The 14738-nt window shown below is 39.1% G+C and overlaps 1 protein-coding gene across 1 annotated transcript in view; it reads left to right on the top strand.

Annotated features, from left to right (window-relative positions):
* Positions 1–2718, top strand: part of LOC144901157 (collagen alpha-3(V) chain-like) — a 28624-nt gene extending 25906 nt beyond the window's left edge. Inside the window, exon 5 of the mRNA XM_078794339.1 lies at positions 2407–2718. Within this exon, the coding sequence (XP_078650465.1) occupies positions 2407–2718 (312 nt within the window). The remainder of the gene's footprint in view (positions 1–2406) is intronic.
* Positions 2719–14738: the final 12020 nt, after the last annotated feature.

The raw sequence follows: 14738 nt of genomic DNA on the forward strand, positions 1-14738 counted from the left end.
AGAAAAATAAAGTTTTCTCCCAAATTCGACACTCCGCCTCAGACTCCAGTTCTTCGGCGCTTCAAGTTTCTATTTTGGGACTTGAATGAAGATTGCATTCATTTTAAGTAGGAGTGTCGAATTATCATTTTAAATCAAATTAATCACTGTTTCTAATTTAATCATAATTAACGGAGCTTTAGGTTAACAATGCCTGGCTGGCAAAGGACTTCTTCCAGGGGGATGACCTCACTTTTTTGGACGATCCTGCGTGTTCCCCTGATCTAAACCCAACTGAGAACATTTGAAAAGGAACTTTTCAAATGAACTTTTTAAAAATGGACATCAGTTCCAGACAGCGGATGTCCTCCGTGAAACCATACTCACCACCTAAAGCGACATTCCCACTACCCTCCTGGAAACACTGGCATCAAGACCCATTCACGACCATCTTTAGTGTTCTCATCCAAGTCTCTGTTGATGGCCATCGTACTTTGACCAGAGAACCAGTAGAATGTTTCTACCTACCTATGTTTGACAACAGGGATGGTGTTCCTGGACTATTATTCAGCATTTATCCGCCTCCAAACACTTTAAGCCAAATGATGATCTTATCTATCTGATTCCAAGCCTTCTCTGAGTCATTCAGGTGTTTGGCAAACTTAGACGGGCCTGTGCAGGCCTTTTCTTGTGCAGGAGGACTTTGTACATCGGACAAGGACGTACACATTATAGTAGTTAGTTATTCTCATTCTAGCCTTGCTAAAACAACAAATCTACAGGTGGGTGAAGACGTGCACGGTTCTCTGTGGAAAGAAACTAAATTTGTTTGTTTACATCTTCACATAGTGGAAATGTCTACCTCACTCACGGTGCTACTAAAACTACAGTAATAGAGTTACTAACACACTTACACACTAATATACCTGCACATTTCATATTAAATTATATCCCATAGCCCCCCAAGGGGCTGCACAGTGGACGAGTGGTTAGCACGCAGGCCTCACAGCTAGGAAATCCGAGTTCGATTCCACCCTCGGCCATCTCTGTGTGGAGTTTGCATGTTCTCCCCGTGCATGCGTGGGTTTTCTCCGGGTACTCCGGTTTCCTCCCACATTCCAAAAACATGCTAGGTTAATTAGCGACTCCAAATTGTCCATAGGTATGAACATGAGTGTGAATGGTTGTTTGTCTATATGTGCCCTGTGATTGGCTGGCGACCAGTCCAGGGTGTACCCCGCCTCTCGACCGAAGACAGCTGGGATAGGCTCCAGCACCCCCGGGACCCTTGTGAAGAAGCTACACGAGCTACATGGTGGAGGGGTGGGTTGCGCACTGGCCTCACAGCTAGGAGACCCGAGTTCAATTCCACACTCGGCCATCTCTGTGTGGAGTTTGCATGTTCTCCGGGTACTCCAGTTTCCTCCCACATTCCAAAAACATGCTAGGTTAATTGGCAACTCCAAATTGTCCATAGGTATGAATGTGAGTGTGAATGGTTGTTTGTCTATATGTTCCCTGTGATTGGCTGGCGGGCTATTGCCCGAAGACAGCTGGGATAGGCTCCAGCACCCCCGACCCTCAGGAAGATAAGTAGTAGAAAATTAATGAATTAATATTTTACATGGGATGCACGGCGATCGAGTGGTTAGCGCGTAGACCTCACAGCTATGAGACCAGGGTTCAATTCCACCCTCGGCCATCTCTGTGTGGAGTTTGCATGTTCTCCCCGTGCATGCGTGGGTTTTCTCCGGGTACTCCGGTTTCCTCCCACATTCCAAAAACATGCTAGGTTAATTGGTGACTCCAAATTGTCCATAGGTATGAATGTGAGTGTGAATGGTTGTTTGTCTATATGTGCCCTGTGATTGGCTGGCAACCAGTCCAGGGTATACCCCGCTTCTGGGATGGGGTCTAGCACTCCCACGACCCTCATGAGGATAAGTGGTAGAAAATGAATGAATGAATGAATGAATAACCCACAAGGCATGCTGGAAAATTCACACACACACCTTCCCAATAGAAAGTTACCCACCATGTATTTGGGGTTATAAATTGGGCACAGTGACCATATGGTGAGCACACTAGTCTGGAGATTTGAGTTCATACAGTATATATTGTGGCATATTTACTTTTGAACTTTTGTTTGTGTACTGTTCACATGGTGAACGTGGTACATGCACATGGTGCATGCAGTGTGACTGCATTTTCAAATTCATTTCAACTTGAAGTGATTCTTATCTGTGTCTAAATAAACACACACGTATGCGTTGTCTGTCTCGTGAACAGAGCACACAAACAGGTTTTGAAATGTCAGCACATTTTTGTGCAGATTGTGAAACATTTGACGTACAGTACATGCATCTGTGTACACATTCTACTGCACTGTTCACTGCTTGAAATGAATTTCCTGTGTCTGTTGTGCAGGGGCATCTGCGACAGTTTACCTTCCTTAAGGACAACCCAGAGGCTGCTCAGCAACACTGCAGCCACCACCCACCGCGGTGTGATGAGGCCACCATTAAACCTCTAAGCTCCCGACACAACAATGCTTTAGAGGTGAGAAATAAACTTGGACTGCTAAGGAGAGTATACCAAAAACAAATGCTTAAAAGTTACTGTTTGGACCCCAAGGTCACTGAGTTAGGTCCAATTACTTCATTCTTCTGGAGGCAACAAGTCCAAAGAGGTGTAAAAAAAATACAACACAATGAAAAACACTGGCAAAAATACAGTTGATACCCACACTTTCACGATTCAGTAATAACTGCCTGACAAATTTGTGATTTTCCCAGCAGTCTCTGCACTGATAACATGTGCAAGCTGACTGCCAGATCGTCGTGGTGATTGTATCCAGCTGTGGCTAGGCTGGTCTCATTCTAGTTGTTTTGTCCCTTTCATCAGCTTCTCCCAGTCAACCCAATGGGACAACTTCTGTCATTAATGTAACCATTCATTTCACCGCTTGTCCCTGGCTGACTGGACCAGTTTTTGTGTGTGAGTATACACAGACCTGTGCCTTGGTGTGTGCCATTATGGCCTGCGAAACAGGTCATTTGAACACATTGACAAACATCATTTCAGTGATCAGCAGCACTTGTTCACAGTTGTGTTAGTTTTGTGTATCGGTGCTTACAGCCACGCCCATAAGGAAGCCTGCTCCTTTGTGACATCACAAAAGAACATATTTGCAACGCCCTCTGAAATGGAGTGTTTTGAGCCATGCCAAACTTCAGGGATCCCCTTCCAAATTATGCAAATCGGAAACTTTGGCATGGTTTAACACGAGAATACAACATCCTAACTACAGTTTTGGTCAGAAAAGTTGAAAAAGCATAGTAGGACCTCTTTTAAAACACACCGTTTTGGCAGGAAGCACACATCCAAGGAAATACAGCTGAAATAGGTGCAGATTCTGAAAGATCTAGAAAGTTCTCTGTGCGGGTTATTGTGTTATTGGCCATTGTGTTATTGCCAAACTTTTTTCAGGGATCCCCTTCCAAATATGCAAATCAGAAACTTTGGCATGGTTTAACACGAGAATACAACATCCTAACTACAGTTTCGGGCAGAAAAGTTGAAAAGCATAATAGGACCTCTTTAAAACAGACCGTTTTGGCAGGAAGCACACATCCAAGGAAATACAGTTGGAATAGGTGCAGATACTGGAAGATCTAGAAAGTTCTCTGTGCGGGTTATTGTGTTATTGGCCATTGTGTTATTGTGTTATTGGCCCAAAACACTCCATTTCCGCTGAAATGGAGTGTTTTGAGCCATGCCAAACTTTTTTCAGGGATCCCCTTCCAAATATGCAAATCGGAAACTTTGGCATGGTTTAACACGAGAATACAACATCCTAACTACAGTTTTGGTCAGAAAAGTTGAAAAAGCATAATAGGGCCTCTTTAAAACAGACCGTTTTGGCAGGAAGCACACATCCAAGGAAATACAGCTGGAATAGGTGCAGATTCTGGAAGATCTAGAAAGTTCTCTATACAGGTTATTGTGTGTAGCTGCTCTATAGGAGTCCACCACTCGATACATGCACTTTATGGTATCGATCAACTACCAAGTAAATGCAGGACCAGGATTGCTGATACTGATTAGTTTGAAATTTTGCGATTTTTACGAGAACAAAGTGTTGAAAAATTAGCATAATAAGAAATATAGTACAGCTCTCACGTGATTTGATTTGATGATGAACACAAAAGTTTGTAAATAAAGTTTTTATAGCTCACACAGAGCTATGAACAACTTCATGCTTTTTCTCCTCCCTTCTTCTGCTCTGATGCACTCAGGTGCACTTGGAATTGTGAGCTTTATGCTTTACTTAATTTTTATTTACATAAAGTGTAGGCCCGAAATCAACTGTTAGCGACACCAGCAACAACCTGCAGAGAAGAACAGGATGGAATTTGCAAAAAGTAGAGATGAGCTTCAAAATACAGAGACAAATACTCGTTTGTAAACAAAACAGGGTCTTTGATACAGATGATAACTCATCAATTCTACAATACAATGCAAGTGAAACACCATTCCTAAGACTTTTGTTTACTCTGACTCTTAGAATTGACCGTGATTCTGAGATCAACTAGAACAGGGGTCTCAAACACGCGGCCCGCGGGCCAATTGTGGCCCGCAGGACACTAGTTTGAGGCCCCCGCCTTGATATGAAAGTTTAATGTTAGTGCCGCACAAGTTTGATATGGATGCTGTATGGTATCATGTACCCAGAAAAAATTATTACGTTTGATTAATGTTCATGTTAAAGGTTAAATAACTGTTAATAATTAACCTCCCTATCTGTGTGGAAGTGGTAAGTTTTTGGCTATTTAAGTTTAAAGGAAATAACTTTTTTTTATTTATTACTGATTGATTGATTTTCTTTATTCTTGATTTGTTTATTTATTTTTGATCTTATTTTGTGCAGAAAAATAAAAATTAAGATATTTGAGAACAGTGGAATGTTTTATCAGAGCTTTACTTGTAGAAAATCGACACCAAAGCAAAGTTTATTCATTTTTCTGTTTTTAATAAATGCGTTTTTTGGGGGGTTTTTTTGGAAAACCTGATGCGACCCAGTCTCACTCAGACCCTAGCTCCAGTGGCCCCCAACTAAATTGAGTTTGAGACCCCTGAACTAGAACACATGCACAGACCAAACAGAAGAAACTAAAAAAATGCTAATAATCATCAAAACCTATTTCTCATGTCGATCATATTGACAACACTGTGACGATGAAAGACAGCAGAATATGCCGTGCAAACACCAGCAGGAACAGTTTATCCATGAGGATGGCATTGGGAAGCCTTTGTGATGATGTAGGAAACCAAGCCGGCCTGCTGTTTTGTGTTGTAGAAAGTGGCGGACCAAGCCGCACCATATGGCTACCAGTTGACTTTGTTCTTCTTCTCATTCATCTGTTTCTCTCTTTCTGTTTTTATTGTGACTGAGTCTCCATCTTCTGGATCTGGGTCAGTCTGTCCCCTGTCTTTCAGCATGAATTAGTTGCTTTGCAAGCTTTGCCGTGAGCCATGCCGTTTTGTCATGTTCTTTGTATGACCTGCGGGTTATTTGAACTTGACATTACGGGCAGCTTTTGAAGAAGAGTTCAGCTCTCTTTAAGGTAGTTACTGTCAACGGGAATTTAGCCGTTTGTTGTTTCTCTGTGAAGGGGATGTCTAGAGTTTGTGATGGATGCTCTCTTTTTTTGCACTACAGAGTCCGGCAAAATGATCTGACACATAAGGATTGTGGATGAAAATTTAAAAAAAAAATTTAATTTAACTTTTTGCAGTGTCTATTGTGGCATAGGACTTTTGCCACGCACATGTCTTTGACAAATGTGAATTCCAATGTTTTGTGCTGTCAAACACAACACAAGTACAGGGTCAGGCAAAATGATCTGACACATTTGGAGGTTAAATAAAAGGCAAATAAAGTAAAGAAACAAAGTGGTTTTTTTTTTCGAAAAGTACTACATATGCCATTTTTGTTCATTTGTTTTTCAGTTGCTGCCTTGAATCGGACTGGTGAGCATGTCGCTTTCATTGTGGAAACGTTTATCAAAACAAACAAATGTGTAATGTCAACACAACGAGCGTTCCATTTGCACTTCAATCTTGGTAGACATGATCCCGTACCAGTTCGAAACACCGTCTTATTCTGGGTTACCAACTTCAGAGCTACTGGATCTGCATTGAAACCAAAATCAGTGTTTGGACAATAATGTATCCCCTTTGACTTTTTTTTTTTAATTGTAATGGTTTAATTTCATTTGAACATGCATCAGATTACAATTGAATGCATCACATAATCAGTTCACAGTTCCACATGTCCAAAAGGAGTAGGAAGAAGCAAAGCTTATTAAATCCTACCCCTCCATCTGGTACTTTTACAATCAGTAACTGTTACATTTGTTCACTTCCTGCTTTCCTTATATAGTTATAAGTTGTTTTTTTTGTCAAGTACGAAGTGCAACCATCCAATGACATAATGGGTACCATAGTAACTGTCAATATAGTGATATGTATATCATAACATTTTAATTCATTCATTCATTTTCTACTGCTTATCCTCACGAGGGTCACAGGGGTGCTGGAGCCTATCCCAGCTGTCTTTGGGCGAGAGGCGGGGTACACCTTGGACTGGTCGCCAGCCAATCACAGGGCACATATAGACAAACAACCATTCACACTCACATTCATACCTATGGACAATTTGGAGTCGCCAATTAACCTAGCATGTTTTTGGAATGTGGGAGGAAACCGGAGTTTATTTTTATTTTTATTTTTATTTTTATCTTTATTTTTATCTTTATTTTTATTGAAATATTTCTGGCCACCTTATGTTGTATATTTCTTTTTTTTGTTTTGTTTCTTTACTTTATTTTACTTTTATTTAACCTCCAAATGTGTCAGATCATTTTACCTGACCCTGTACTTGTGTTGTGTTTGGCAGTACAAACCATTGGAATTCACATTTGTCAAAGACATGTGCCTGGCAAAAGTCCTATGCCACACTGCAAACTGCAAAAAGTGAAATCTAAACTGAAATCGAGCATTTTTATGGTATTTTGCCGATCATGCACAATCCTTATGTGAGACAAGAACACGTATTTTCTCTTTTCTGTGTGTTTTCCACTAAGAATGCATGTAATGGGGATTCACCTATATACTGTACCTATAAAGTTCTCTACAAAAACATCCAAAATGGTCAACAACGTTCCATTGACATGCCCCCACCTGCATATGGTTATTGTAGGAGCTAACACTAAGGAACTACTTTTCTGGCATAGTGACACAGTGCCTAGATGGACTGTGCATGTCAAGGACTCGTTTATTCATGCATCAGGATCAATATCATGGTGACTGATTGGCTGGACAGTCTGTGTCTATGTGGTCCAGCTGGTCCACTTTCCTACTCTGCAGGGTTTGACAATTTGACTCAAAATAAATCAGCAAATTAAATGGTGCCTAATATTATTTAACATTTTCCAATACAGCGTGACATGGCTCAGGTGGTAGATTGGTTTTCTCCCAAGCGAATGGTTGCTGGTTCGATCCTCAGTGAGCGTGTAATTTTGTTATCATCATTAGATCTGTCCAAACAAATGTACCATTATTTGTAGCAGGCATTAGAATGGATTAAAAAAACGTAAGAGCTCATCATTTTTTCCATGACTGTTTGCACAATTCAACATATCTGAAAAGGAGTAGGAAGTAAAGGAGAGTGGGGGGTTGTACCTTTGGTTCTGTGCAGCCTGTTTCCCATTAAATGTGACCTGTGGAGGTGCAGCCTTCCAGTCTCTGGCTCTCTTCAGCACACTGGGGAAAAAATAAAAGTACTATACATTAAGAGGTATTACTTGCCCATTAAGGACTGCTGGTTTTGTCGTTGGTGCGTAACATTACTGACATGGGGCACATTTTGGGGGCTGTCTTGTACTTTGATGCAAATGGTGTGTGGGGCCCAGCATCTCCTTTGACAGGTGTCCTCTGTGGGGACGTGGAGCTTGAGCGGCTAATCCACACTCTTCCATTGTGTACGGGGATGTTAAACACTCCCTGAGGTCAGGGGCCCCCACTAATGAATGGAAGCCTCTGCTATGACCTTTATAGCATGATGATGGTTCAGAACATTTAGAATGGTCCCATTGGTGTATTTTATGGTTATTGTCTTTTGCAAATGCCATGACTTATTAATTATCAAATACTTCAGTTTCCTCATCGATGACATACATACATGGAGTACATGCAAAGGCATAACCTCATCTTTGGTGGACGTAAAATGAACGCATGATTACCCCGATGATTTTTCAAGCTAGTTAACGTTGACATACACTGTACATTGTAAGCATTCTGCAACATGAAACTAACATATTAAAGTGCCATTTAAGTAGTTACGCATATAAATTATGTACCATATTTTTCGGACGATAAGTCACACTTTTTTTTAATAGTTTAGCTGATCCTGCATCTATATACAGTATATAATTGAACATCTGGCACCTTTAATTTAACGTAGGATGATGTTGGGTTTTTTGGTGACTCCCAGTGGTTTTCATAGGTAGGGACTATTATTCTAGGTGTTAGCATGTTATCATTGCTAGCATGCTAACATGAACATACCAGCATTTTTGGCGATTTTCATGAACACGAAATTAAGCAGAAACTTGCTATCATGCTAGCTGTTAGCATGTTAATGTTATCATGTTAGCATGCTAACATAACTATGCTAACATTTTTAGCATGTTTTATGTTAAGCGATTGTTTAGCTAGGTGTTAGCATGCTAAAATTACCATGTTAGCATTATTTAAGTATTTCAGACCCTTCTGTGGTATGTTTTCATGATCAAGGAATCTAAATATGCAATAAAATTAATGTAGGACTAATTTATAGTGTAAATTACAATATGGGGAGGGGGAACTATGATGATGACATACACAGAGTACATGCAAAGGCATAACCTCATGTTTGGTGGACGTAAAATGAATGCATGATTACCCCGATGATTTTTCAAGCTAGTTAATACACTGTACATTGTAAGTATTCTGCAACATGAAAGTATTAACGTATTAAAGTGTGTTTAAGTAGTTACGCATATAAATTATGTACCATATTTTTCTGATGATAAGTCACACTTTTTTAAATAGTTTAGCTGATCCTGCATCTATATACAGTATATAATTGTACATCTGGCACCTTTAATTTAAAGTAGGATCATGTGTTTTTTGGTGGTTTTCATAGGTAGGCACTATTATTCTAGGTGTTAGCATGTTATCATTGCTAGCATGCGAACATAAACATACCAGCCGTTTTGGCAATTTTCATGAACACGAAATTAAGCAGAAACTTGCTATCATGCTAGGTGTTAGCATGTTAATGTTATCATGTTAGCATGCTAACATTTTTAGCATGTTTTATGTTAAGCAATTATGCTAGGTGTTAGCATGCTAAAACCATGTTGGCATTATTTAAGTATTTCAAACCCTTTTGTGGTATGTTTTCATGACCAAGGAATCTAAATATGTAATAAAATGAATGTAGGACTAATATTTATGGTGTAAATTACAATATGGGGGGGGGGACTATGGCGCTAGGCGGAGGTCTGCGCTCTCTGAGTGCTTTTCTAGTTATATCTAGCTTGGACATTGAAGCCGCTGTCTCTGCAAGTGTCTTCTTTGATAACATTTTGACAGTGATTAAACAGGCAAGTTGTTATTGTGTCCATACAGTATATGAAAAATTATATATAATTCAGCCTCTGTAGCTTTGGTTTGTGTCCTTGTTGGTGTAAACATTGCAACTTCCATGACACTCCTAAAACAAAGCAAGCTCTATGATAAATACTAAATAAACATAAGTTTTTGCTAAATTCGGCTGTGGATCCACTTTAAAACTGCTTAAAATATCCCATTTTTATTTCAGAAAAGTACTAGCTCAGGTCAGAAAAGTTGAAAAAGCATAATAGGTCTCCTTTAAAACAGACCGTTTTGGCAGGAAGCACATAAAATACAAAAAATACAACTGGAATAGGTGCAGATTCTGGAAGATATAGAAGGTTGTCTGTGTGGGTTATTGTGTGTAGCTGCTCTATAGGAGTCCACCACTCAAAACCTGTTGTTCAGCAGCCCCATACAGCGCTATGTTCTCTAACTCGTTACCATAAAATGATGCTTGTCATTCTTGAAGTATTGCCTTCATGAGGTCAATATCTCATGCTGCTGTCCATGATATATACTGACAAGTTTGCCAACAATCTTCAGTTGCTACTCTTTGTTACTTCCTTTTCATGTAAGTGTTGCCTGAGGTGGAAACAGTGAAAACGGAGGTCAGAGTCAGGTCAGAGTCAAACAGCTGGATCATTGGTAGAGCGTGAGGTTTGCCTTTGGTCAACTTTTGGCAGCTTTACCTGTCATCATTATTGATGTCCTCGGCGAACTGTGGCTCGTGTACACGTTACGTCATGTTGGCGCTGAATGTGCACCCGTGTGTGGTTGGAGGCAAAAATATCAATCACCAAATGTCAGCCTGGCTCATTCAGTCTTATTAACTATTGAACAACTATTGGCAACTATTGGCAATTTTCAAGAACACAACCTTAAGTAGAAACTTATTGCTATCATGCTAGGTGTTAGCATGTTAATATTAGCATGTTAGCATGTAAACATAACTATGCTAACATTTTTAGCATGTTTTAAGTTAGGCAATTCTACAAACACTTAGCACTGTTTTGCTAGGTGTTAGGAGCTGTAACTATTGAACAATTTTAGTACAGTCGGTCAGTACAGTCCATTTTCATTTGATGAGCAATTTTTCCCAAAACAAATCATGTAAATCCTATTAATATGACAAAACATGAACATGCACAAAAATGCTGCACTATTATTCCAGGTGTTAGCATGTTATCATTGCTAGCATGCTAACATGAACATACCAGCATTTTTGGCGATTTTCATGAACATGAACTTAAGCAGAAACTTATTGCTATCATGCTAGGTGTTAGCATGTGTATATTAGCATGTTAGCATGCAAACATAACTATGCTAACATTTTTAGCATGTTTTAAGTTAGGCAATTGTACAAACACTTAGCACTGTCATGCTAGGTGTTAGGAGCTATAACTGTTGAACAATTTTAGTACAGTCGGTCAGTACAGTCCATTTTCATTTGATGAGCAATTTGTCACAAAACAAATCATGTAAATCCTATTAATATGATAAAATATGAACATGCACAAAAATGCTGCATTATTATTCCAGGTGTTAGCATGTTATCATTGCTAGCATGCAAACATGAACCTACCAGCATTGTTGGCGATTTTCATGAACACGAACTTAAGCAGAAACCTATTGCTATCATGCTAGGTGTTAGCATGTTAACTTTATCATGTTAGCATGCTAACATAACTATGCTAACATTTTTAGCATGTTTTATGTTCAGCGATTGTTTAGCTAGGTGTTAGCATGCTAAAATTACCATGTTAGCATGCTAACATTTTTACCATGTTTTATGTTAAACAATTATGCTAGGTGTTAGCATGCTAAAATTACCATGTTAGCATTATTTAAGTATTTCAGACCCTTTTGTGGTATGTTTTCATGACCAAGGAATCTAAATATGTAATAAAATGAATGTAGGACTAATATTTATGGTGTAAATTACAATATGGGGGGGGGACTATGGCGCTAGGCGGAGGTCCCAGAGTGCTTTTCTAGTTATATCTAGCTTGGTCATTGCTAGCATGCAAACATGAACTTACCAGCATTGTTGGCGATTTTCATGAACACGAACTTAAGCAGAAACCTATTGCTATCATGCTAGGTGTTAGCATGTTAACTTTATCATGTTAGCATGCTAACATAACTATGCTAACATTTTTAGCATGTTTTATGTTCAGCGATTGTTTAGCTAGGTGTTAGCATGCTAAAATTACCATGTTAGCATTATTTAAGTATTTCAGACCCGTTTGTGGTATGTTTTCATGACCAAGGAATCTAAATATGTAATTAAATGAATGTAGGACTAATATTTATGGTGTAAATTACAATATGGGGGGGACTATGGCGCTAGGCGGAGGTCCGAGAGTGCTTTTCTAGTTATATCTAGCTTGGACATTGAAGCTGCTGTGTCCACAAGTGTCTTCTTCGATAACATTTTGACAGTGACTAAACAGGCAAGTTGTTATTGTGTCCATACAGTATATGAAAAAATAATTATAATTCAGCCTTTGCAGCTTTGGTTTGTGTCCTTGTTGGTGTAAACATTGCAACTTCCATGACACTCCTAAAACAAAACAAATCATGTAAATACAATTAATATGACAAAATATGAACATGCACAAAAATGTGAAATAGTATAGACAAACAACCATTGACAATCACATTCGGAGACGCCAATTAACCTAAAATGTTTTTGGAACGTGGTTGAAAACCGGAGTACGGAGACAAACTCCACACAGAGAAGCCAAGCGGAGAATCGAACCCAGGTCTTCCCGATCTCCTGACTGTGTGGCCACTGTGTGGTACTTTTGTCTTCTATTATATTTGCATTGTCTGAACTGATAATCATGGAATTTACAGTTGCTCTAAAAGGCTTGTGTAACTCTATAATTGTCCTTAGTCCTTCAGAACCTTGTACATTCCCAATGTTCTGAGTATTAGTCAATCCATTGAGTGCTGTCAAAAAAACTTATTTTCATCTTGGCCATCAATCATGATCACTAATGAAAACTCAACAGGGCTTGGCCTTGTCAAGTTAAAAGGCATTCTAACCTGCAGGACCACTTATTACAATACTTGGGTAATTGTACATGTAGTATCTTTGACCCTGTATGTATAATAATGACAGTAATAAGGGCAATTGACAAATTCCAACAAGTCTGGACCACAAGCCTTCTTACCGCAACTGTACATTATAGAACGGTAAGGTTGATGTTTGGCAATCAAGGATGTTTTCCCCGTTACGTCAATTATGTCAGTGTACCATCAAAATCATTGCTTCTCTTTCTGTTATTATTTTTAATATCATTACATTTAGGATGATGTAAGCGTATGTTTAAATTCTGCTACATCAGCATCTTGCAAACTCTTGGGACAAACATCACTTCCTTGCAGACTGTATCTATTTTGAAGACCTAAATGAGAACTTGTACTGCATATGGCAGAAGTCTGGAAGTCATTATGTTATGGAAGACGGTGTGCTAAGACGGTTGTTCAAATTAAACCGCCTATTTTTATTAATACATTCATGTTTGACTGAATATTTTATGTAATTGAGAAATACAAATTAATTCCGAAACCATGGCGAGATGTCTAATCACGGTACCCATCATCCGCTTCTGGCCTTGCATTCTTCCGATATCACAACCTTTGGCACACTTAAGACTGACCAGCGCCAATCAGCTAAGACCCGTTTTACACATAGAAATATTGTACATGCGTCATCATGCGGTCTTAGTTTTACTGCGGGTAGAATAAGCGATGGTTCGCTCCGGACAGTCTTTTGATCGGATTCATTTTAAAAAGGGTTGGTCCTTGGTCAATTAGGAGTGGCCAATTAACCTAGCATGTTTTTGGAATGTGGGAGGAAACCGGAGTACCCGGAGAAAACCCACGCATGCACGGGAAGAACATGCAAACTCCACACAGAGATGGCCGAGGGTGGAATCGAACTTGGGTCTCCTAGCTGTGTGTCTCCGCTAATCACCCAGCCAGCCTCAAATGTACGTTCATTCATTCATTGTAGGTTAAATAAAAGTAAAATAAAGTAACGAAACAAAACAAAAAAAAAGAAATATACAACATAAGGTGGCCAGAAATATTTCAATATTGAATAAAAATAAAAATAAAAATAAAAATAAAAATAAAAATAAAAATAAAAATAAAAATAAAAATAAAAATAAAAATAAAAATAAAAATAAAAATAAAAATAAAAATAAAAATAAAAATAAACTCCAGTTTCCTCCCACATTCCAAAAACATGCTAGGTTAATTGGCGACTCCAAATTGTCCATAGGTATGAATGTGAGTGTGAATGGTTGTTTGTCTATATGTGCCCTGTGATTGGCTGGCGACCAGTCCAGGGTGTAACCTGCCTCTCGCCCAAAGACAGCTGGGATAGGCTCCAGCACCCCCACGACCCTCGTGAGGAAAAAGCGGTAGAAAATGAATGAATGAATGGTCCTTGGTCTGTGTATGAGTTCTATTCCTTCGAGCTAACTTTTTTAATGGACGCAACCACACTAGCATGCTAAAAAAAAAACAGCAGCTAGCCTCCATTCACGCTCATTTCATCGTGTTTAGTTCAAGAGGAGGCGGTTTCATGTTCATTATGATTTTTGTGCCTCACCTGAACGGTCCGCCGAGTGAATACTTCCCCACATGAACGTTCCTTCGCCTCACAATGACAACATTTCATTCATCTTATGTATCAATTTTATCAATAAAGTTGGTCATCAAATCGTCAAAAGTAATTTTCTTATCATTGGAAGACTCTATAGCGGTATATAAAATATACTGGCCAACCCTTGTATGCATAACCCCCCCGCCCCCACACACACACACACACATTTCAAAATTTCCTTTTTGGAACTGGTCCTGATAAGGTACCATATTTTTCCTTGATGATGGTCGCTTGATTATGGATGCATTCCACTTGTTTGTGAGCATTTTACAATGCTTCATTTTAACTTTTTCTCTTTCACTTTCTTTTTTCTTTTAAAAGGTTTAGGAACTTTATATTTATATAAACGCTG

This window comes from Doryrhamphus excisus, linkage group LG10 (genome assembly GCF_037039965.1).
Source record: "Doryrhamphus excisus strain RoL-2023G ecotype Guam linkage group LG10, RoL_Dexc_Guam_v1.1, whole genome shotgun sequence".
In the NCBI taxonomy this organism is placed as follows: Eukaryota; Metazoa; Chordata; class Actinopteri; order Syngnathiformes; family Syngnathidae; genus Doryrhamphus; species Doryrhamphus excisus.